This window comes from Rhinatrema bivittatum, chromosome 5 (assembly GCF_901001135.1).
Source record: "Rhinatrema bivittatum chromosome 5, aRhiBiv1.1, whole genome shotgun sequence".
NCBI classification, from domain to species: domain Eukaryota; kingdom Metazoa; phylum Chordata; class Amphibia; order Gymnophiona; family Rhinatrematidae; genus Rhinatrema; species Rhinatrema bivittatum.
In genome coordinates, this window is record NC_042619.1 from 108,181,120 (window position 1) to 108,204,320 (window position 23,201).

A 23,201-nucleotide genomic window follows, 5' to 3' on the forward strand; every position below is an offset into this window, starting at 1 on the left:
AATCCGGGGTCGGCGAGCGCAAGGGGGTGCACACTTGTGCATGCCGAGCCCTAGGGGAACCCAATGGCTTTCCCTGTTCCCTCCCGCCACCCCCCACCTTCCCCTCCCTTCTCCTACCTAACCTGCTCCCCCAGCCCTACCTACCCCCCCCCCAACCTTTATTATGCAAGTTGCGCCTGCCTCTGGGCAGGCGTAGGTTGTGCGCGCCGGCCGAGTGGGCCTACAGAGGCCTCTGGCCACGCCCCTTTTTTCAAGCCCCGGGACATACGCGTGTCACCAGGCCTATGCAAAATAGGCACGGCATGCGTAGTGCTTTTAAAATCTGCCCTATGTGCAGATATGCAGGACCTGGAAATAAGGCTCCATTAGTTATGTGTGGAACTTATTCTTTTGAGGGCTGCTGCCACAGAGGGGAAATGTATCCATATCCTTCAAGAAATCCCATAAATTCAGGGAACAGCTGAGTGCTCTGCTTTACCAAGAATGAGACATTGCTTGAATTCTCAGGTTTTTGCTCCTGCAGCTGGAAAGGGCCCGAGAATGGTGCAGAGAGAAACATTATCGAGCAACACTCCAAGTCCTGGGAAGAGATTTCCATACTGTTTTCAGAGCCACATGGCATACAGGACAAAAATCAGCCCACTCCCAAACATCCCTGAGAGTGGAAGTTACCATTAAAGTTGTTTAATATTTGTTGACAAGAAAGAGGCATGGACATGCTGCAGAAAGTAAACATTGACTGAGGTGAAATCAAGGATAATTTCCCTTAAATGTACAATAAATCTTGATTTCCACAGGAACAGCAGTCAATAGATATGTTTTGTTAATAACAGTAGTTGGAATTGATTTCAATGAAGTATCAACATGCTTTACAATATTAATGCCTTAGAAATATTACTTTATTTCATATCTGTCTTGTAATAGCTACATAAAGTAGTAAAGTGGCAGCCTAAATATTAAAAATCAAATAAAAAAATGTCCTTATTCTATTGGCATTATGAGATTCTGGAAGTAAGCCAAGGATTGAATGGGCATGCAGACTGAATTACTCCTCTCATCGCTACAGCTGATCCCTCCACATGCACTGCTTCTGCCAGGGAACAAATTTCCTGATAGGTTTGCTTTTGATTTTTTTGTGATGCAGTCATTTCTGACATACATATGTGGTTGGCATTTCATAATTTGGGGTACAAACTTAGCTCTTCAGTTGGAGGTCCATACTCCGTAAGCTGGTGAACATACCGGCTAAGTTTCTCCTGCTGAATAAACTCCACTAAAGTTATGTGAGCAACTCTTCCGCTCACTAGCTTAACTGAATATATATTTTTAAAAAGCAGCAGTTAAGCAGCAGCTTTTCTCTACCCCCCCAACCTCTCTTGAAAAAATTAGCAGTCCAAGCAGAGCTGATCCCACCCCTCTCCCCTATCTTCCTCTCTCCAATGTAGAGCGAGAGGACTAAAGTCATTTACCTCTCCAACTCTATTACTGAAGGGCCATTGGAGATTGGACCTTCACAGACCGCTTTTGAAAATTGACTCATTAGTGTCATCTCTTTCAGAACAGTGTTACCCTTATGTCAGTATATGGTTCTGGTACAAGTGACAAGGCTTGAGCCCCGTGGGATCTCTTTCCTATGGCAAACAGAAATAATTGGAAGAGGGTAGACCTGGCCCATAAAACTCAGACCTGCAGGACTACTGCAAGGACAGCACGGGCCCAGGGTGTTCAGCCCCACAGTCCAAGGGAGAATGGAAATTCAGGTATATTGGGTAACATCAGGCCTGTAGGAGACAGTAAACATGGCTGAGACATTGGTTGCTGGGGAGAGAATGGAAAAGACTGGAGTGGGAGGGAAAAATGGGAAGGAGAGAGGTAGATAGACAAGGTGACCATATAGCTCCATGTCAAGGGGGACAAGCTGAGCAAGTCTGGGTTTTATTCCAGTGAATGCAGGGAGATTAACTTCTGATTTCCTACTGCATTTCTAAAAAAAAACACAAAAGCAAGACTACATCTTCCAACATGCAATGGTGTAAAACCAGCTTACCTGTTCTCTCTGGACACAGAGTTATATTTGTTGAAGGATTGATAGCTGAAGGTCATCCTCTAAACCAGAGAGCAGGAGGTTAACATTTCCTGGTTGTGTCACCTGACCCTTCACAAGAAGGGGAGGGACTGAAAGAGTTACCTAGAAAGTGTTATGCCCGTTGGTCACAGACGGCTACGACTGTGTGTACTTACTTCCTGCATTGCTCTCCTGCCCTCCCCGGGGATGCTCGCGGCTCAGGCCAGTTTTCACCGCCGTGTTCCCCATGACTCCTCATGGCAGCCTGGACAACGCCGCCATCCTCCTCGACTTTGGGCCTTCCTAGGCACGCGCCACTGGGCCCTCCTTTGAAGCCTCATCGGCGGGAACCTCGGGGGTGTCTCCAGTTGATGACATCATCAGACCGGTGTATTTAAACTTCACCTTCGCCCTCAGCTAGCCGACTAGGCAACAAGTTCCGTACGTCTTCGACTACTGCCTATGTATTCCGGAGACTAAGCTCGTGCCTTGGACCCTGTCTGGTACCCGCTCCTTAGGGACCAGTGCATGCACTGGGGATTCGCTCTCCTTGCCTACCCCGCGCTCCTTGGGCTGGCTCTGCGTCTCCTGGGTTCTAACCTGCAAGGCCTCCCGTTCCTCGGAACTACCTATGGGACATCTCAGCTAACCGTGAGTTCAACAGAGGGGCTTCCCAGCTCCTCGAGGTTGCGCCGCAACCTGAACAAGTCTGTACGCACCTCCCGCTCCTCGGGACCTCGCTTACATTTTACAGTGACTACCAGAGCTTCCCCGCTCCTCGGGGTAGTGCCCTCCGGCTTCTCTGGGACTTGCCCGCTTCCCTGCTCCTCGGGGTTGCGCCAACGTACTATATCGAGACTGCCAACATTTCCCTACTCCTCGGGGCGGTGCTATGTCATCACCAGAGGCTCAGCTCGGACTTCCCTATCCTGTGGGTTGGCCTACGGTGTTACATCATCATCGTACGCTGTGTAGCTCCTCCCCTTGGCCAAGTCTCACATCCCCCGCTCTGCGGTCTGTCTGGCACTCCTCCCCTCGGGGTCCCTGCCCAGGAATTGCCTCCAGTCTACTCTCCATGGGGGTCCTCTCCTGGTACCGCAGGACCTCTCCATTGCCTCACCCAGAGCTCTCCACTGTCTCTGGCCTCGCCTCCCGACGGTGCAGACCTGTGGGGGTCCTTCCCACAAGTAGTAACAACTTGCAACTCGGGCCAAGAGCCTACATACCCACAAATCATAACAGAAAGCTTGTAACCTTTATTGGGGTAGTCTATCTTGGCCCCTCCTTCCTGCCTTTGTGCCTAGTACAAAGGCAGGAAGAAGGTTTCAACTGTGAAACCTTCCGCACCACACTCGGGGCTATGGGCTTTGAACAAATTATCAATAAACCCACCCATAAAGCAGGACACACGCTCGACCTCATCTTCATAAACTCCAGCCTATCATACAATAAAATTCCAGACTGCACCCCTGTCCCCTGGTCGGACCATTCCCTGATATCAGCTACTCTCACGACTCAAGGAAATCCTATTCAGTCTCAACCTCATTCTACTATACACTTCAGGAAACCATGTGCCTCCGACACTCTAACTGAATATCTATCCAAGGAACTCCCTAACCTCGATACCACCAACCCCAACTCAGCCCTTCTATCCTGGCGTAATATCACGGAGCCAATAGCTAATAAAATCTGCCCCAAAGCGATGAAAATAATCAACTTGACTCAAATAAAGAAACAACCCTGGTTCTCACCAGAACTCAAACGGATGAAGCAAGACCTCAGACACAAGGAAGGCATTTGGCGTAAGGCCCCCAACACCACAACACTATCCGATTATAAACGCACTCTCCATCTCTACAAGAACTCCATTTTACAGACAAAAAGAGACTTCTATGCCAGCAGAATTCATGATATCCAATATGATGCCATGGCTCTATTCTCATATGTATCCCAACTCACAAAACCCTCTGCCCCCACCATCCCAGATGACCAGGCTCAATCCAAAGCAAATGAGCTAGCACTCTTCTTTCAGGATAAAATTGCAAACACCCTAGCACTTCTCCCTATCAACTCCATACCCCCCGCCCCAAACTCCAACACTCCATCTTACCCTGGAGCCACCCTCGACTCCTTCGAGCCCACAACCCCCCTGGAGATCGAGTCCACTCTCAAGAAGTTGAAACCTTCCAGCCACCCGATGGACCACATCCCAACTAAACTTCTGCTCCTCATCCCAGGCACGATCTCCAGATCACTGGCAAATATCATAAATTGCTCCCTAGCTCAAGGAATCTACCCAGATGAGCTAAAAATGGCATCCCTCAAACCCCTTTTGAAGAAACCCAACCTGGACACAAAAGAACTTGCCAACTTCCGACCCATATCCAACCTCCCTTTTATCGCGAAACTCACAGAGAAAGTGGTCAATACACAACTCTCAGACTACCTGGAGGAACACAAAATTCTGTACCCCTCCCAGTACGGCTTCCGCAAATCATCCAACACAGAAACCCTCCTCATCTCCCTATCTGACCACATTCTCTTTGGCCTAGACAAAGGGCTCTCTTTCCTTCTAGTCCTCCTAGACATCTCTGCGGCATTCGACACCGTTAATCACACCATCCTTCTAAATCGCCTCTCAGACATTGGATTATCAGGACACGCACTCAGATGGTTCAACTCCTTCCTCAACAACAGAAGCTTTAAGGTCAGAATCAATGACAAAGAATCCCCAAACTTCAAATCAACTCTAGGCGTTCCCCAAGGCTCTTCTCTATCTCCTACACTCTTCAATATCTACCTACTGCCCCTCTGTCAGCTGCTCACGAACCTAAACCTTATTCATTACCTCTATGCAGATGACGTACAGATCCTGATCCCCATAAAAGAATCCCTCCCAAAAACTCTTACATACTGGGAAAATTGCCTCAAGTCCATTAATCACCTCCTCTCCAGCCTGAACCTCGTTCTCAATGCAGCCAAGACTGAAATCCTTCTAATCTCCCCCGACCACTCGGCCCGGACAGATCAGACACTCCCTGACTCCCGGATCACACAAGTAAGAGATCTAGGAGGAGTAATCCTCGATAACCATCTGAATCTAAAGAAATCCATCAACAACACCACTAAGGACTGTTTCTATAAGCTTCAAGTTCTGAAAAGACTCAAACCCCTTCTTCATTTCTAGGACTTCAGAACAGTCCTACAGTCAACGCTGTTCTCCAAAACTAACTATTGCAATGCTCTCCTCCTGGGGCTACCCATCTCCGCCACCAAACCACTACAGATGCTCCAGAACGCAGCAGCTAGAGTCTTAACAAACACTAACCGGGGAGCCCACATCACTCCCATACTACGAAACTTACACTGGCTTCTAATAAAATTCAGAATCTTACACAAGACACTCACCATAATCCACAAAACCATCCACAATCAACTACCACTAGACCTCCAGATCCCAATCAAACTCTACACATCCGCAAGACCCATCAGAGATGCATACAAAGGAACCCTACAAGTCCCTCCAACTAAATACACGCGCCTAACATCCATCAAAGATCGAGCATTCTCCACAGCGGGCCCACTCATTTGGAACAATCTACCGAATGACCTAAGACTGGAACCCTGCCTTCTAACCTTCCGAAAAAAACTTAAGACCTGGCTTTTTCTTCAAGCCTTCCCCTAATCTCTAAATGCCTACATACCTCCTTAGCAGGATCCACCCCACTAACCAGTCACTCGGACCATTCTCAGTATACATATATATTTACCCTCTAGTTTTTTGCTGTACTTCTACTTCCCGGCTACTCTAGCCCCCCAAGTTGGATACCCTTGTTATATGTAACTTGTTATTGCCTTCTTGTTATATGGTTATTTATTTAGTTAGTCCCTACGTTCCATGTAAACCGATCTGATATGAATCTTTTCATGAAGGTCTAAAAATGTTAAATAAATAAATAAATAAATAAATAAATAGTAACACCAGTGCACAATCTCTCTGAGCAGAACCATGTAACTGTCCCAAGTAAAATACCCTTTCATGCAAACACTGAAGAGTGCAGATTCATTTCCTATTTCACAGTATTTCTCCTGAAGGCATGAGGGAGTCCCTACTGCACACACCCACTTCGGACCATGAACTACAGGAATGGGCTAGACTGGTACTACTCAGCCAACAATATTGTATGGTCACCTTATAGGAGAAAAGGGAAGGATTTAGAAGAGGGAGAAGTGGTGAGGACAGAAGACTGTAGAGAGATGAAGGGTGAGAGTGAATGAAAAGGTTATGTAGAAGAAATGACAGAGAAGTGGTGAAGTGAGCAGCATAGTACTACTGAAACAGCTATTAGTAGTTGTAATAGGAAGGACTGGAAACCCAGACAAAATTTTTAGAAGCCAAAGGAAAATATAAATTTGTTACTTATTTTATTTATTTATTTAATTAGTGCTTTTTTATACCGACATTCATGATACAGACCATATCATATCGGTTTACAAGGAACAGGGGGTTATAACATTAACATAGAGGAAGGTAAAAGTTACAATAAAACAAGGATACTGTTCTTAGAAGTTACGCTTTTGGTTTTTGTTTTCTTTTGCTTGTTTTGGAGATTTTTGGTTTTATTCATTTTTTTCCAAGGGGAGGGGATTATTTTTTTAAATTTTTTGCTTCATTTTCCCTCACAGTTCCTCCCTCTTCTCTCTAGTCCCCATCTCCTTTCCTCCTCAGGAGTTCTTCCTCTCCTTGGTAGCGGGAGACAGGAAGTTATACTGTGCCACAGTGGCAGCAATTCCTCTCCATGGCTTGGTTGCAGGGGTGCAAAAATCAAATTTTAGGCACCCAAGCAACAAAATGCCTGAGATGTTTCCAGTCTGGACCTATGCAAAGAATGTTGTAGATGGATAGAAGGGATAGATGAAGGGATGGTGGAAAGGAGGGAGAAAAAATAGAAAAAAGAAGGAGGGAAAAGGGAGAGATGACAGGAAATAGTACAATAAAGACAAAGATAAAAGTTTCAAGATAAAGAACAAATACAAAGACAGCAAAATACAAAAAGGAGATATAGCAAAGTCTGAGTGGAAAGAGAACCCAGATATTGAAGAGATAGAAAAACAGGTTTAATTATTCTCTGGCGTTTTACATTTACTACACAATTTTGTTTTTGGCCTGGTGGAAAAAATGGTTCTGTACCCAATGACATCATGGTTTGTTTTGGCTCCGAGTTATACATCCAAGGTATATATTTGTATTTATTTACTTATAAGACATCTGGGGAACAAGGTGTTCCTTATATTGTTCATTCCATTCTTTTCCTATTTTCAAAACAAAATTATTATTCTGCAACCATATGGAAGCTTACCTGCAAAAAATTATTAAGAGGAAAAAATATGATAGATCGCTTGTAAAAATGAAAAATAAAGTGCAGAAGAAGTGTGAGCTGCAAGCACTCGTCTATTTCAAGTAATTTGTTCAATTCAGAGACTTTGATATTGTTATGCGCACCATCCACGGGATGCCGGGGTCGGCACCACTCATCCGCCGCTCCGCTGCCGCCGCACTCTGGGCCTCCTGCGGACTGCATGGTGGCCGAGACGCTGCCGACCGCTGTCCTCATCTGGGCCCTCCCTAGGCGCGTGCTCGCACCGACCTGCCTCCTCTTAAGGGCCAGCGGCGGGAAAACTAGGTCTGGCCCCTAGTGATGACATCAGGCCCTCCAGCCTATTTAAGGACGGTCTTCACCCCAGCAAACTGACTTGGCAATGAGTTCCTAGGTGCCTGCTTCATGGTTCCTGCCTCGGTGTTCTCCTTCGGAGGTTCCTCCTCAACACTCTCCACTTCAGTGGTTCCTGCTTCAAGCCTTCAGCCCCAGCAGACTCCTCTTCTCTTTGGAGTGGCAGCCGCCGGACCCCTGCCTTTGGTTCCGGCCCGTCAGGGCCCTGGCCCTAACTCCATCTTCGTCTGCTCTTGCTGGCCTCCGACCTCGGACTGGACCTGACTTCTCCTCCGCTTTGGAGCCAAGACCCGACACCGCCATCCTCTGGCCCAGGCACCCAAGGGCTCAACCTGTGGGGAACGTGGGCTGGTAGAGGTGAAGCTCCTGCCTGCCTCTGCTTCCCATCCGGCCTTGCCTCCCGACAGTGGGGGCCTGTGGAGTTCACCCTCCACAGGTTGCGCCAACACCACCTCGGGCCAAGGATCCACAAACCCTAACAGATATTTGAAATATTACGTGCTGTGTTTATTTTTAAAGAGAGAGTCATGCTTAATTTAGCTATTGAAAGCAAAACTTATTTGTTTTTATAATGATGAATTAAGGCAACTAGAGAACAAGCAAATTAAGGGTTTTTCCTATAGACACAAAATGGGAGAAAAGCCTTAATGAATCTGGCCCAAAGTTTGCAGGTTCCATGACTTTATTTTAGGACAGGGTTTCTAGTGACCCCAGATCCAGTCTGGTTTTCACAATATCCACATTGAATATGCAGGAGATAAATTTGCAAAGACCGGGTCTGCACCGACTGCAGATTTATCTCATACATATTTGTTGTGACTCTCTTGAAAATCCGACCTATTGTGGCTGTGGGATCCTAAGAACAGGTTTGAGAAGCCCTGGTTTAGGGACTCCAGGAACGGCATGCATCACCCAGACGAATAATATATGCAACAGCAAACTGTTAATATCAATTATCACTATTCAGCTGAAGGAAGCAAGAAAGCACAGTCAATACATGAAGAAAAAATAAAATCTGGAAGATGAGGGATTATAAAATGTGAGTTTGCAAACTGTGAAAAACTTATTTTTCCAGGATGTGATTACATCCCTGGCTGTGTCAGCTGTTAAACCCTATGCTTGCTGTTAGTAAAGTGATGCCACTGGAAGTGCGGTGTGTGCCTATACTCTTGGATTCTGGGGACTAAGCAAAGTCAATGCAAAATCTACAAAGGAACATCATGCTGCCATCTGCCACCATGTGGTTAATATTAGAACTTTGTTCTTTTTCTCATTTTGAATCTGTATAATACTTAGGCTCCAATATTTGATGCCACAGTTTTGCTCATATGTTATCTAAAAATTATATCCATCAGCTTTCTAACAATATAGTACTATAAGTCTTGTAAATGTATATGAAACAAATTTAATGTAGGTAGCTCTAAAAGTGTGCAACATTCCTGTTAACACTACCTAGCTATAGCAGTAAAATATGAGTGTGTGTCAAGCCTGGTTACATGCCTCAGGGATGCTGTGAGTCTTGAGGTCACAGGTCAAGAACTCATGCATGTTGTGATCACTTCTCAGCCTCTTTTTTGGCTAAGATCAAATGTAAGGACTGAGCTGAGGATGGTCTCTTCATGGCCTTTTGTATTACATCAAAGAACTCATACACTCTTCTAAGGGGAGATAGTGGGGTTTTAATGCACGTGACCGCAATGGGAACAAGAAACTATTTGAACTATTTGGACCGTAGCCAAACCTGGAGAACTAAATCTCTTGTATCAAACCCCCACCCCCACCAAACGTCTTCACCATGTGTAGAAATTTAGTATTAACACTAAGATCAACATCCGAGCTCTAGCAAAAAGTATAAGGGAGTCCGTTGAACAGGAAGGACATAGTTTTAACATTGTATCTAAAAGTCAACACTTTCAGCAGCCTGTTAGCACCTTGCTGGAGCATGAGCTCCTTACTGAATCCAACAGAAGGGCATTTTCTGCTGCATTCAGTGTGCCCTGGCATCTCCCATGCACACAGTGGCCAAGGCTATGTCTGATTATTTCTGATATCTCTGAGGGTTAGAATGGAAGAGGAATACAATGCTATACGATGTAACTGCCATGCTGCAATTTCATTGGCCAGTCAGATGGCTCAGGTTCAAAAATGCTATTTTGCGATAGCATACAATATGTAGTCAAAGACATTAAAGAGTACTCACCACAGGCATCTGATCATAGGCACGGACAGATGATAATCTGTCTACAAACAAGGAAAATGGGTAAGCTGCTGCATTTGAGCAAGCACAGAAACAAAACAGAGTGTTTAATCAAATATATCTTTAACATCTTCACCTGCTGGATCTCCACGCATGTGCTCCACTTTCTCTTGAAGCAGACCAATGTGCCTTTCTAGTTGTCTGTTCAGTTCCATTTGTGTTTCATACCTGGTCTTCCATTCGTTTCCTTTATTAGAAATGATGTTAGAAAAGACAGGATTACAGTGTAGATTCGATTGCTTTCTTTCTTAACTGCTGCTTTTCATAGCAATAATAACAAAGACATTCATCCAAAGAGGACCATAATGTATTTTACATAAGAAATTGCCATACTGGGTCAGACCAAGGTTCCATCAAGACCAGCATCCTGTTTCCATCAGTGGCCAATCCAATCACAAATACCTGGCAAGTACCCAAACATTAAACACATCTCAAGCTACTATATCTTATTGATTAATAGCAGTTTATGGATTTTTCCTCAAGGAACATATCCAAACCTTTTTTAAACCCAGTTACACTACCTGCTGTAACCACATCCTCTGGCAATGAATTCCAGAGCTTAACTATGCGCTGAGTGAAAAAGAATTTTCTTTGATTTGTTTTAAATGAGCTACTTGATAACTTCATCTTTTAGTACTTCAGAAACGTATGTGAAACTATCCCGGGGATGGGATAGGTGACCTAACAGCACACACTTAAGCACCTGGAATGTATGTGATAGGAGACTGCACAGAGAAAGAAAGTGACTTGTCGTGGCTCACAGAGGGTCAGCGGCAGAACCCTATCATCTATTACAGAAACCAATTCCGATTGTGGTCACTTCTGACAGTGTCTGAATACTGATTAGTGTTCCCAGATAGAGACTAAAGCAGCGCTGGTACTATTCTCCTATTCACAGCCCAAATCAGCAGTTTGCCCATCTTTTAAAACATTGGATAGAGAAGCTCGCAGAGTCTCATATTAAATGCATATGATCCAACATAATGTGAGGCCTAAAGCTATGCTGATCACTACCAGTCAAAAGGTCAAAATGTTTTCATACAATAAGTGCTCTTTGGACACAGAACTGAAAGGTCTCTAGTGCAGTTCTCACCATATTACACTCAAGTATAATCATCATTTACCATAATAGTCTTGTGCATAAATTGTGCTGGAAAATTATTTGGTAGATTTTTGCAATAAAAATAAACACAATCCATTATTCCATTTTGTGCACATCTCCAAGGATCACTTATCTTGTATTAAGCTTGTTTCTATAATTTCAGGCAAACTGAATGAATAAAAACATGGGATGTCAAAAGAAGCCACGAAACCATGCCAACTCAGCCTTGCGGTTAGGTCAAACGTCCCTCTGCCTCACATTATAGTTGATTCAAACATTCTGATACCAGTGTTTCAGTGAGCTGTCCACCTCAGGGTCAAGCTGTAAGGCTGTAAACACAAAATTCTTGTTTAAAACATTCTGTTCTATCAACGAAGTTTTATTATTGCTATATCAGTATTGCAATACAGTCTTACTATTCTGTGTCAGACATACAGTAGCATCTTTCACTGTAACTTGAATGTAATGACCGCTAAGGATTTAAGAAGAAGTCTCACTGACGTGTTGGACCAATCACACCTCAGTTTTTGGGAGTAATTGCTTCATTTCCTAATCACATTGCAAGAGCCAATGACCAATCACCAAAAGCTGCAGGAACCTTTTGAAAGTACTTCAATACTAGAGCATATTGTCTGTCAGGGAAACACAGACAAATCAATGTCTCTATTCAGTCCATGCAGGCAGATCTATTTTTGATCCTTTTGAAGTAGGCAACTGTCAAAATCACTGCCATGAATACTATGTATGGGTTTCTGAAGAAATTTTAGATCAAAAGTATGCTGTAAACCCCCCAAAAATGTTGAACTAGACAAGCTTCTATTTTCCCTCTCCTCAGACAACTCCAGTGATCTATAATATGTCTGTAGAATTCAAGATGTCTTCGCAATGTATAAAAGGCCACAGGGACACCAGATTCCATATATTACTCCCACACGCCTATAAGTAGTGGAACATTTAAGTCCAGTACATTTAAGTTCAGAAAATTTAAGGTCAGTACTAGGAAAGGGTAGAATATCGCCTTCAAATGACTGGAGAAATCCCACAGGAATCACATGGAAAATGTCCAATTGGCTCATTATATTCTGTAATAGATGTTCTTGCTGATGTATACATAGAACTCACAACTATATCTTGGATGTTCCGCCCCCTTTTCAGGGCAAACAGCTGAAGAACTTGCAAATATGGATGTAATCTTACACATTACCAATGCCGTTGAAAGCTCCCTTGAAGTAGATAGATCTGTGGTGAATAAGGAGCACGCAAGCTATACATTCATTCAAGTGTTTAACCTCAGGTTGTAACAGGTCCCTGTTGGTCCATCAGGCTCCAGTGTAAGCCTGTTTGATGATTTTATTGGGATACCCTTGTTGTAAAAATTGCATTTTCATTTACAAAGCCTGCTGCTTGTATTCTGCAGAAGTTGAACAGAGCTGACAGTCAAAAAATTGGCTTGTGGGTAAATTTTCACACATTAGGAATAGCAATTTGAAAGCTGTACGGTGTTTCTCTCTGTCTTCTTCCTAAAGATGGAAAAATGGAATTTATCTCCTTCTAAAGTGAGGGAGATATCAAAAAAGGATACAGATACTGAACCAGCTTGAAGCCAGTCAACCAAAGAAAAAAGCTTATAAATTTATTAGAATACCCATCCAAAGTAAAAAAATGTCATAAACATATCATTTCCACAGACGAATATAATTTCTAAAAGGAGGTTGTTAGCTAGTGCTATTCAAAACAACCAACATAAAAGTTAGCTACACCTAGAACCATCTTTGCCCCCATCCTGATAACTTTAATTTGTTTTAAAAACTGCCCATCGAACATGAAAAAGTTCGATGAAACTAATTTAAACAAACAAACTGGTGTAAACTAGTACAGATTCTGTGCAAGTGTTCAATACAGATTTAATAAACTCAAGTGCAGCAGTTTGGGGAATATTGGTATATAAAGAGACTATATGGGAACCAATATAACACTTTCAAATGCTCCTGGATATTCCTCAAGCTGATCAATAATATCTATTTATTCTCTTCACAGGATAGGAAACAAAGTATAAAAGACTTTAGAAACTTGTCAACAAAGACTGATAATAGTTTCAACAGCAAAACCCTTGCTAAAATAATTGGTCTGCCTGGAGTGTTATCTAAGGATTTATGAATGATAGGCAACAGATGACTGGAACTTTGGAAAAATGTATTTGTTAAAAACCATGCTTGATCAAAATCAGTTTGCAAAGAAGCATCTATCTAATGCAAAGAAGTGGTAGAGTTGGACTATGATCAAGCGGAATATAAAAAGTGGTATCAGCCAGATGTCAATGAACCTCTTTTAAATATTCTGTATCTTGCTATCCATTATTACAATTGCTCCCCCTTTATCAGCAGCATTAATAACTACATTCTGATCCTGGTTTAATGCTCTTAGAGCTTGCCCTTCCAATCTGGTGATATTGCAATATATCTTATGTTGAGAACGGGGTGTTTAGTGTGCCCATGGGCCTCAGCCCGACCCAGACCTTCAGGGCCAAGCCAAGGGTTGACGGTGGCTCCGCATGGCTGACGGTCGTACCCTCTGCCAGGCCTGCAAGCTCCCAAGGCCAACATCCCAGGATGTTGGAAGTTGAATGGTCCTCCGACCATTCCGAGCCCTTTCGGACCTGCTGCGAGCAGCATGGAGCAGCAGGTCTGGCCTGAGGTTGAGGGCAGACGGATCTTGACACGAAGACGAGACTATGAAGATTGATGCAACGGCATCACATGGCACGAAGACTTGGGTTGAAGACATGACACCAGGACTATGAAGACGTGACACCAGGATCGATGCAACGGCATCGCAGATGAAGACTTGACACCAAGGCTGATGTGAAGACATCACGGACCAATGGTTGATGCAACAGCATCCCGGACCAGGGTCGATGCAACGACTTCAGAGACATGACGGTGAAGTGCAGACATAACGAGGAACTTGGAATCCTAGACGAGACAAGAAGCAAGGAAGACAGACATTGGCACTGTCTCTCAGGGCGCCCTACTTAGGCCACCCGCGGGACTGAGTCGCGGACCACCCTGTCCCACTGAGTGCCCTACACAGCCCTTGCAGACTGGTCACGGACCACGAGGAGAACGGGACAGCACAGGAAAGATCCAGGACATGACGGCTCAAGAGCACAGGACACCTGTCCACCTGCAGGCCACTCCAACCCGGGAAAGACGTTGTCCGAGGGAGTCCGGCCCACAGGACCAGAAGGCTCAGGAGCGTTGAAGACAAGACGTAGGAATGAACATCCAGGAAGGCAGGAACACCAGGACAAAGATCATGAAGACACCAAGACACCTGGACGAGGACCTCAGGCATGAAGACTTGACCAGATACAATGAACGAGACGAGGAGCTCCACGAAGAGTAGAAGACCTTACACAGGCTCTGGCAGGCAGGAGCCTCCAGAGCGAAGTCACCACGATGCAAGGCCAAGAACGGATTCATGGAGCAGTCCTTTATAGGGCTGGTACAGGAAATAGTCACAGAGGTGGGGCCAGGACACTTCCTGTGTTTGGCCCTTTAAATGTTGAAGAGAGGCATGCGCCGGCACCTAAGGAGAGAGCAGGAAGCTGTGCAGGACCGCGGACAGCGGCCTGCACCGACGCACAACGTCAGAAGAGGCAGGGCTGGCCTGGGATGTAGGCCCGACGTGAGCAGCGGCTCCAGCCGCTGCAGGAGGCCCCGGGGGTGGCTCCAGCTGCTACTCCAGCCCGGGGCTTTTGTGGCCTCCAGCCGCGAAGATGGAATCAGCGTCGGGGGCGGTCCCAGCCCCGAAGAAGACCGCGGCTCCGACCGCGGAGGACAGGGGAAGCACGGGCGGCCTCCGGGCCGCAAGAGGAACTTCAAGCCGCGGCTCCGGCCACGTGGGAAGGCCGACGGCGGCGTCCTGCTGCTCCAGCGAAGAAAGCAGCATGGGGTAAGTGTGCCTGCTCGCGGGGAAACCCGCAGGCAGTGTTCATAACATCTTATCAGTTTCTTCTGCAATTCAAGCATGTTCTCTAGTCACTAAGAGAACGTAACCAGAACTATGGGACCTGGACATGTCCATTTTGAGGCTTGTACCAAAGAGCCATCAGATTGAGGGCCACTACTCGCCAAAAAAAAAAAATATTCTGAGTAATCTTATGAATATCTGTAGATATAATTAATCTTGGAAGTAGTCAAAATTGTTGATAGGGACGAAAGACATATGTTTATTCAGGACTGAAATCAGAGCTGAAGTAAGGATCTTACCCTGTTGTTTCCAATCTGGGTGGAGATTGGTCTCTGCTGAAAAATGTAGTTGGAACATCCTGTAATCAACCTGAATGTTGTGTGTGTTCTAAAAAAATGCATAGGTTATCCATGCCACAGAAGAGGAGTAGAACTTGTTTCTGGAACAGAGCGTATGCTCTGGCTCTGAGACCTCCTCACCAAATAAAGCATTGAAAGAATTCTCAAATGTCACCTTTTGTCTGAGGGAACACATATGATTGCTAAGTATCCATGGGTAAATGCTCCCATGTTAATAATCTTTTATCTTTGAGAAATTTATTATAATTTAATCTTTTTCAATTCTTCACTATAAGTAGTTAGTCTCTTGGAATTCAGCTGTGTCTTATGTGTGCTTCAGGCATTTGTGCTTGTAGAGAATCAAAATTCTGATCCAATTCAGTCATCAATTATATTGCCATAGATTTAGTCCAATCAGTATTGAATCATTAGACCTAATGAGCTTTTATTTAAAATTTGATTCCATTTTAACAAAACTTTGGAATCCTCTGTATAAAGAGACAGTTCATCCAGAGTCTTCAAGGAATATGCTGTGCTCTGCAATATTCTATCAATGTAGTTCGGTCTTGATAAGCATCTTGTTAAGTTGTGTGATAGAAGCCCAATGTACTCCTGGTGTAATGCTGGGCTGATCTGAAAATAGTGGAGGATTATCTAAAAGTTCCTGTAATCTAATGTCTGGGAAACTTTACACCTAATCCCAAATGGAAATATGAACTCTATTGTGCTCTGCTGAATTGTTTCTTGGCTTCTTTTGACATCCCACGTTTCCATTCACCAACCCAAATTGTCTGAAACTGTAGGGACAAGCTTAATACTTGATAAGTGATCCTTATAGATGTACCCAAAATGGAATATGGAATTGTGTTTATTTTTATTGCAAAAACTTAACAAAATACTGTTTTTAACAATTTATGCACAAGACTATTATGGTAAATGATTATCCTTGAGTGCAATATGGTCAGAACTGCAACAGAAAACTTTCAGTTATTGATTGATACCAGTTTGATATTTTGGGTGGTGGTGATTGGCATTGTACCAGCTTCATATTTACAAGTCCAGAACCAGTTCTAATGCAAATGCCACCATGTGTGAAAAGTGTTGTTGACATTCCCCCCTCCCCCCGCCAAATCCCTGCTCCTTGTGGCAAAGGGTAAGGAACAATACAGAGGCATTATGACATCCGCCGTTTTACTTTCAATTCCCTTCCTAATTCCTAACACTGAGCAGACGATTTCAATGTATTATCTACTATGATACCTAGATTTCTTTCCTGGGTGATAACTCCTAAGATAGAACCCAACATCGTCTAACTACAGCATGGATTATTTTTCCTTATATGCATCACACTGCACTTGTCCACATTAAATTTCATCTGCATGAAAGCCCAAGCATTTTGGTGCATTATGTGCACCAAAATGCTTGGGCTTGCCCTTCTCTCACCTCCTCCTAGTCAGACTAGGAGGAGGTGAGGAAGGGCAAGCATCCTCTTCGTGCTCCCCCCCCCCCCCACCGACATGAATTAACAGCAGTAGGCACACTCTCCGAATTCCCTCCCCCCGAAACACACATCACTTTTGTGCTGCCCTTAAAAATATAGATATACACATTCTCTAGATATAGAAATGCTACATCTACAGAACGAAAAGACTGTTTTACATTTTCTATCAATCATGTATCTCTGGATCACACATCATTAGCAGAAATGAGCCAAAAAATCTCCAACATAAATTTCAAATTTTATCTAAATAACTAAGGAGTAGAGTACACCCCCTAGACTATGCATACCCTGGCCTACCATTAATTGTATCTGGCAACATGGCTAAAAGACATTATAAGTAAAACTCCTAAGGGCCTTATATACAGTAAAGAAAGCACTGGCCATGTCTAGTAACCCAGCAAATCTATTTTTAAATAATCTGACAGCATTGCATCAATTTTAGAAAACAGATACAAGATCTTATTGAGATGATATTTAATAGGGATGTACATTCATTGGACCATTCGTTTCATTCAATTCAGCCATGTGCACGTATCTCCCGATCGAAAGGTACGCGCTCAAAACTGATTGTGCAAGCAGGTTCGAGTAGGCACCCACATACGCGCATACCAGCAGTTTTGTGCACATAGATGCAGATCGCAAGATACCATATGCGCACAACTGCAGAAATAAATGAAATGAATGGCTATTAAAAAAAAAATAAATTCACATCCCTAATATTTAATATCTCATAGATAACACAAAATATACCCACAGGTGTCTGTTAACTGTTGGAGACAAATACAGAATAAAAAGACCATAAAGCATAAATAAATAAATGTGTAGATAAAAACTTGACTGGAATTCACAGCAAGCCAAATGCTGTATGCAATGTAACATTATCATTCCTCATATAATATCAACAATAAAATCAAGAAATACAAATCATGAACCATAATTGTAAAACCATACTAATAAGAACACATATTTCAAAACATCTGATAAATAAAACATCCGATATTAAAAAATGTTATAAATTTCCCAAAACACCAATAAAATATTTCAAAACAGCAGAAACATCAAATAACACTCAAGAATTAAAACTAATAAGGATTAAAAAATCTTGTTGTAACTCGAGCGATAGCAGCTTAGGGACAGCCAGATTAAAAACGGAGGTGGACTTTGGCTGTTCCTGGGGACAATAACTTTTAAACAGCTGAGCGGGCATATATGCATATGAATATGCAGGCACACGCGATTGGACGTGGTCATTTTATACCATATGCATATATATGCGTGTATGTTATAAAATTGGCAGTCTGTACATACGTGTGTGCACGGTGAACTGGAAAACTCCACCAGGGGTCGAGAATGCTGTCTTCTCCTTCGTCAAGAGCATGAGAGGCACCTGCCAATACTCTTTCGTAAGATTGAAGGTAGAGAGAAAGTGGGTCGATCCCAGATGCTCAATCAGTTCATCCACTCGTGGCATTGGATAGGCAATGAGATTTGAGACCTTATTGACCTTTCTAAAGTCAATACAGAATCTTATGCTCCCATCTGGCTTTGGCACCAACACTATGGGTAAGGACCAATCGCTGTTAGATTCCTCTATTACCTCGAGCTAGAGCATCTCCTTCACTTTGGTCTCGATGACTCAGTGCCTGGCCTTGGGAGTCCAATAGGGTCATTGGCGTACCACACCTCCAGGAGATGTAAAGATATCATGTTGCACCAGGTAGGTATGACCAGGCAGGTTTGAGAAGGGTTCCTTGTTTTTCTCTCCTAGCTGCTTCAAGTCAGCTGTCTGAATTGGATAGCTGCTCTCTGAAAGGAACGGGTTTGGTCCACTTTCTGTGTCACCTATTTCTTCAGGAGGTTTACTGGTAGATTTAAGTTTTTTCCTGTTTATCCAGCTGAGCTATTTTGTAATCCAGCGGGCCGGATTTTCTCCAAGACCTCATAAGGTCCTTTCCAAAGGGCTAACAGCTTGTTTTTTGATAATGGGAGGAGGACAAGGACACAGTCCCCCAGCTGGAATATTCATTGGGCCATGGGACAATTATAAGCTCAAGCTTGGGAACTCTGATCCTTTTCCAGTCATAGGTGGGCTGCCTCCCAGCCTTTTTTAGGTGATCTTGTAGTTTGTTCATGTAGTCTACTAGGTTCTGCCAGGGGTCTGATTCATCTTCCCAGGTCTCACATGCTACATCCAAAATTCATCTCTGTTTCCTTTCATATAATACCTCAAATGGGGAAAATTTCATAAAGCTCTATGGTACTTCGCAGATTGCAAACAGCATATAAGGTAGTAATGTGTCTCAGTTCTTACCATCTTCGTTCACAAATTTTCTCAATATATTTGTTTGAGCACCTGATTTATTGATTTATTTATTTTTAATTTTTATATACCAGAATTCCTGTATACAATACAAATCAGTCCGGTTTACATGATTGAAGTGCTTGACCAGGCTATCGATCTGCGGGTGACACATTGAGGTTCTCAGTTAAAGGCCAGACCCTTGACCAAACCCTCCTGCAGAAAAGTCAAAATATGAGACACTATAACCTAAATAGGCTGCACTCCGTATACGGTACAGCAGGACCTAAAGACCCTCCACATCCTCACATACGCTAAGGATGTGGAAGATCATCTGGCCTACAATAAGGTGGTAATAACCTCCTCAGACTATCCTGCTGTCTTAACCATGTAATGCGCGTAAGCTACCAGAGGACAAACCAAAAGGCAGAAGATCTTTTACTGCCCATGCTTGCTTTTAGGACAATAAGAGATTTTGTCAGAATAAAGGCTCGTTGGGATCTCAGAGGCAGGGCACAGGCAGAGCACTGTCCTGGGGACAGCTCATCCAGGGTGGGCACAAGCCATTCCAAGACAACTCCAGCCTGGAAACTGATGGTACAAAATTCTCAAAAAGAGAAACACCCTGCCCTGCTCCATATCTAAATTCACGCCGAGATAATCTAGCACCTGAGACAGCTGTAGAGTGCTCCTACATAAGAACATAAGAACATAAGAAAATGCCATACTGGGTCAGACCAAGGGTCCATCAAGCCCAGCATCCTGTTTCCAACAGTGGCCAATCCAGGCCATAAGAACCTGGCAAGTACCCAAAAACTAAGTCTATTCCATGTAACCATTGCTAATGGCAGTGGCTATTCTCCAAGTTCACCACCCAGCTCCTAAAACAAGGAAAAAACCTTGCTAGATGCCAAGTGACTCTTCTGTACTTTTGACCAGCACCAACCGGTCATCCAGATACAGATGTACCAGAATGCCTGCCTTGTGTAGAGATGCTGCTACATGACCTTGAAGAAGGTCCTGGACTCAGTAGACAGCCCAAGGGGCAGGGCCTGAAAGTAAATATAACATCCCAGGATGGCAAATTGTAGGAAACATCAATGTTCCTGTCAAATGGGAATATGTAGATAAGCCTCTGCCAGGATGAGAGACGTGAAAAATTCTCCTGCTTGTACTGACACTATTACAGAATGTAGAGTTTCCATTCGAAAATGAGCCACACACAAAAGTTGATTGACCCCTTTCAGATGGGCCAAAAGGACTCTTCTTCCTCCTTGGGCATGACAAAAGAAAAGGACTAGCTCCCTTATTTTCATGGGATCTGGGAACAAGAATATGGCTTTGAAATCCAATAGCCTCCTTAACGTAGTCCCCACTGCCATTCTCCTCTGTAAAGAGTTGCATGGAGAAGCCATAAATGTGTACAGAGGAATTCGGAAAAATTCCAGAGCCTGGACATCTCTTACCACCTCCAGAACCTATTGGTGCATTGTAATCTGGACCCATCTTTGATAAAAGCGAGATATATTGTCTGCAAACCGATTGCATAGCCATAATTGTTGCCTAGCCACTTTCACTGAAGCTACATATCTGGCGACCGTCCTTCCAAGGTCACAGCCACCTCGACTAATATTGCAGCTCCTGGTTCCAACAGCGAACTACCATCAGAATCCACTCCTTGCTTTTCCTGAGAGAGATGTAAACCAGCCTGAGTCATCAGGCAGCAGCATCTTCAGAGTATCAGCCAACAGACTCGGCAACTCATCTTTGTGAAGATAAAACATTAAGTAGAGTCCAATGTGGTTCCCAGTCAGGTGCAATTTCTCCCTCTTCTAGAGATGAGAAAGCCAATTCCCCATCGGAATCCTCCAACATACCATGATCCCCATCCAGGGATAGTCTCCCTGCAGCATTTGCCCACCATGGATGACAAATGGGAGGCCCGAGCACATGACCCCCTACTTATTAGATTGCTTCACCTTCACCGGGTAGTCCTGCAGAAAGGTCTGCAGGCCCTGGAAAAATTCCCCCCAAGAGAAGGAGGATGGATCCCGGGGCCCATAGACCCAAACCTGACCCTCTCTTACCTTTCTCTCGGGGATGCTTCTGCCATTGGGAACAAGGAGGAAGGAGAACTGAGCATTGCTTCACCTTACACTCTACTCTCCCCTGGAGACACCATAGGCCAAGGGGATGTACCAACATTGGCAAACTCTCTAGTAGCCAACTCGCCTGGAATATCTAGACAGCACTGACACAGGCATAGAGAGAGCGATGGTTGGATTGCCCTCAGATGGCAAGCCTCACAGATAACAAGGTGCTTGGACTTGTTCGTCCCGGCGCCTAGTTCTCCTGAACTTCGACTCCTGCACGCACACCAACGCCACCTAGGTGTACGCATGTAACTCCAAGGACATGCACAAATATGTGCTCAAGTGTAGATAGTGATTGTATACACACATGTACCCATACAAACACACGCTCAAGTCTAGGATTTTGATCATATGTGCATAAGTACCTGCGCAAAGATGCCGTAGCCGTAAGTGCAGAAGTAGCCATGCATGTGTGCTCACGTCAAGAAACCGCCATGCAGCGAAAATGCGCGCACACACCTATCTGCCGCCACAGTCTATCACTTGGCTGACTCAAGCCTGCCTGCACATTCAGAGCGTTTAGGCCTGGATCTGCAACAGGCCCCAAAAATCGCTGAAAGCTTGAAGAGCTTTTCTTTTTTCCTTTTACAGGATGACTGACCAAGACCTCCTGAAGAATGGGGCCATGAGTCAGCATTCTCTGCTGCCTGATCCGTTAAATAAGCTTTGAGAATTGACTTGGGGGGGAATAAGATGGCCGACCATTGAGGCACATGCTGAGAAGCTCTCCTGCACTATTACCTTTTTGATCTTCTTTTTCCTCGCTGCTATGCCCCACACTAAGCGCAAAGCAAGATTACGTAAGAACATAGCTAGTTCTCCCTTACCCGGTCTGGAGCAGCCAAGAATTGAGGAGCTTTTCAGAATGACGCCGGTTCGACTTCCCAGAGCGGTGGCTGCTTTGGAGGGGGCTGTTGGGCGGAATCCCCCTCCATTGGCCGACGAGATCTCCCTGAGCCCGGGAGCACCGGAGATACCATCTCCCCCCAGGATGGAAGCGTTGGCTTTGTGCGAATCCCGGGGTGATTTCCAAGGGATATTATCTGGAGATGGACTGAGGCAGGAGACAGTGGGGAAAGCGGGAACATAGAGCGCTGCGGAGGCAGTGGAGCAGGCCTTCAATAAGAGAGGATCTTGCTTGCGCCATTCTCAAACCTGAAGGAGCGGAACAGATATTGACTTTGATTCAAGCTAAGTCAGACCCTTGGATGGCTGGAGAGACAACAAATGTGCAGGTTGGCATTTCAAAAATTTCTAAACCTTGCAATATTACCTTAGAATCTCTGTGGAATGTTTTGGTCAATTTTGATTCTTCTATTTGCTCATTAGCTTCTTTAGTTAAAGAAAGTAATAGTGCAGTGAAACAAAATTCAGCAGAATTGATGGTACAAGGAAACAAGATTGGGAAAATAGATCTTCAAGTGGAGAAAATGGAAAAGGTTCAACACCAGCTGGTTCAATCTGAAATAGTAAATTCGAAGATCGAGAATATTGAGAACAGTTTACGTTCTTTAAACTTGAGGATAATTAATTTCCCTATTATAAAACAACTATCCCCACTGTTTAGGAACTGTTTAGGAACTATCTATCTCAGAATTTTACGATTTCTGAATCTGCTATGCCTGTTATAATCAAGGCTTACATGATCTCTAAACCTCAGTTAGAAGGATCTCAAGAAAATCTAAGTCCTGGAACATCGTTGATTTAACAGAATTTTTACAAACATCCCAGGACCTTGAAATTACATATAGAGGTACACTTTTGGTTACGTTTGCATTTCAA

At 44.1% G+C, this 23,201-nt stretch overlaps 1 protein-coding gene across 4 annotated transcripts in view; it reads right to left on the reverse strand.

Annotated features, from left to right (window-relative positions):
* CCDC169 (coiled-coil domain containing 169) overlaps positions 1–23,201 on the reverse strand; it is a 183,904-nt gene that overhangs the window by 88,610 nt on the left and 72,093 nt on the right. For all 4 annotated transcript variants that reach the window (XM_029602710.1, XM_029602711.1, XM_029602712.1 and 1 more), the window contains 2 exons: positions 10,131–10,241; positions 9,998–10,038 (listed from right to left, as the gene is read on the reverse strand). In XM_029602710.1, coding sequence (XP_029458570.1) covers positions 9,998–10,038; positions 10,131–10,241 — 152 coding nt within the window. The remainder of the gene's footprint in view (positions 1–9,997; positions 10,039–10,130; positions 10,242–23,201) is intronic.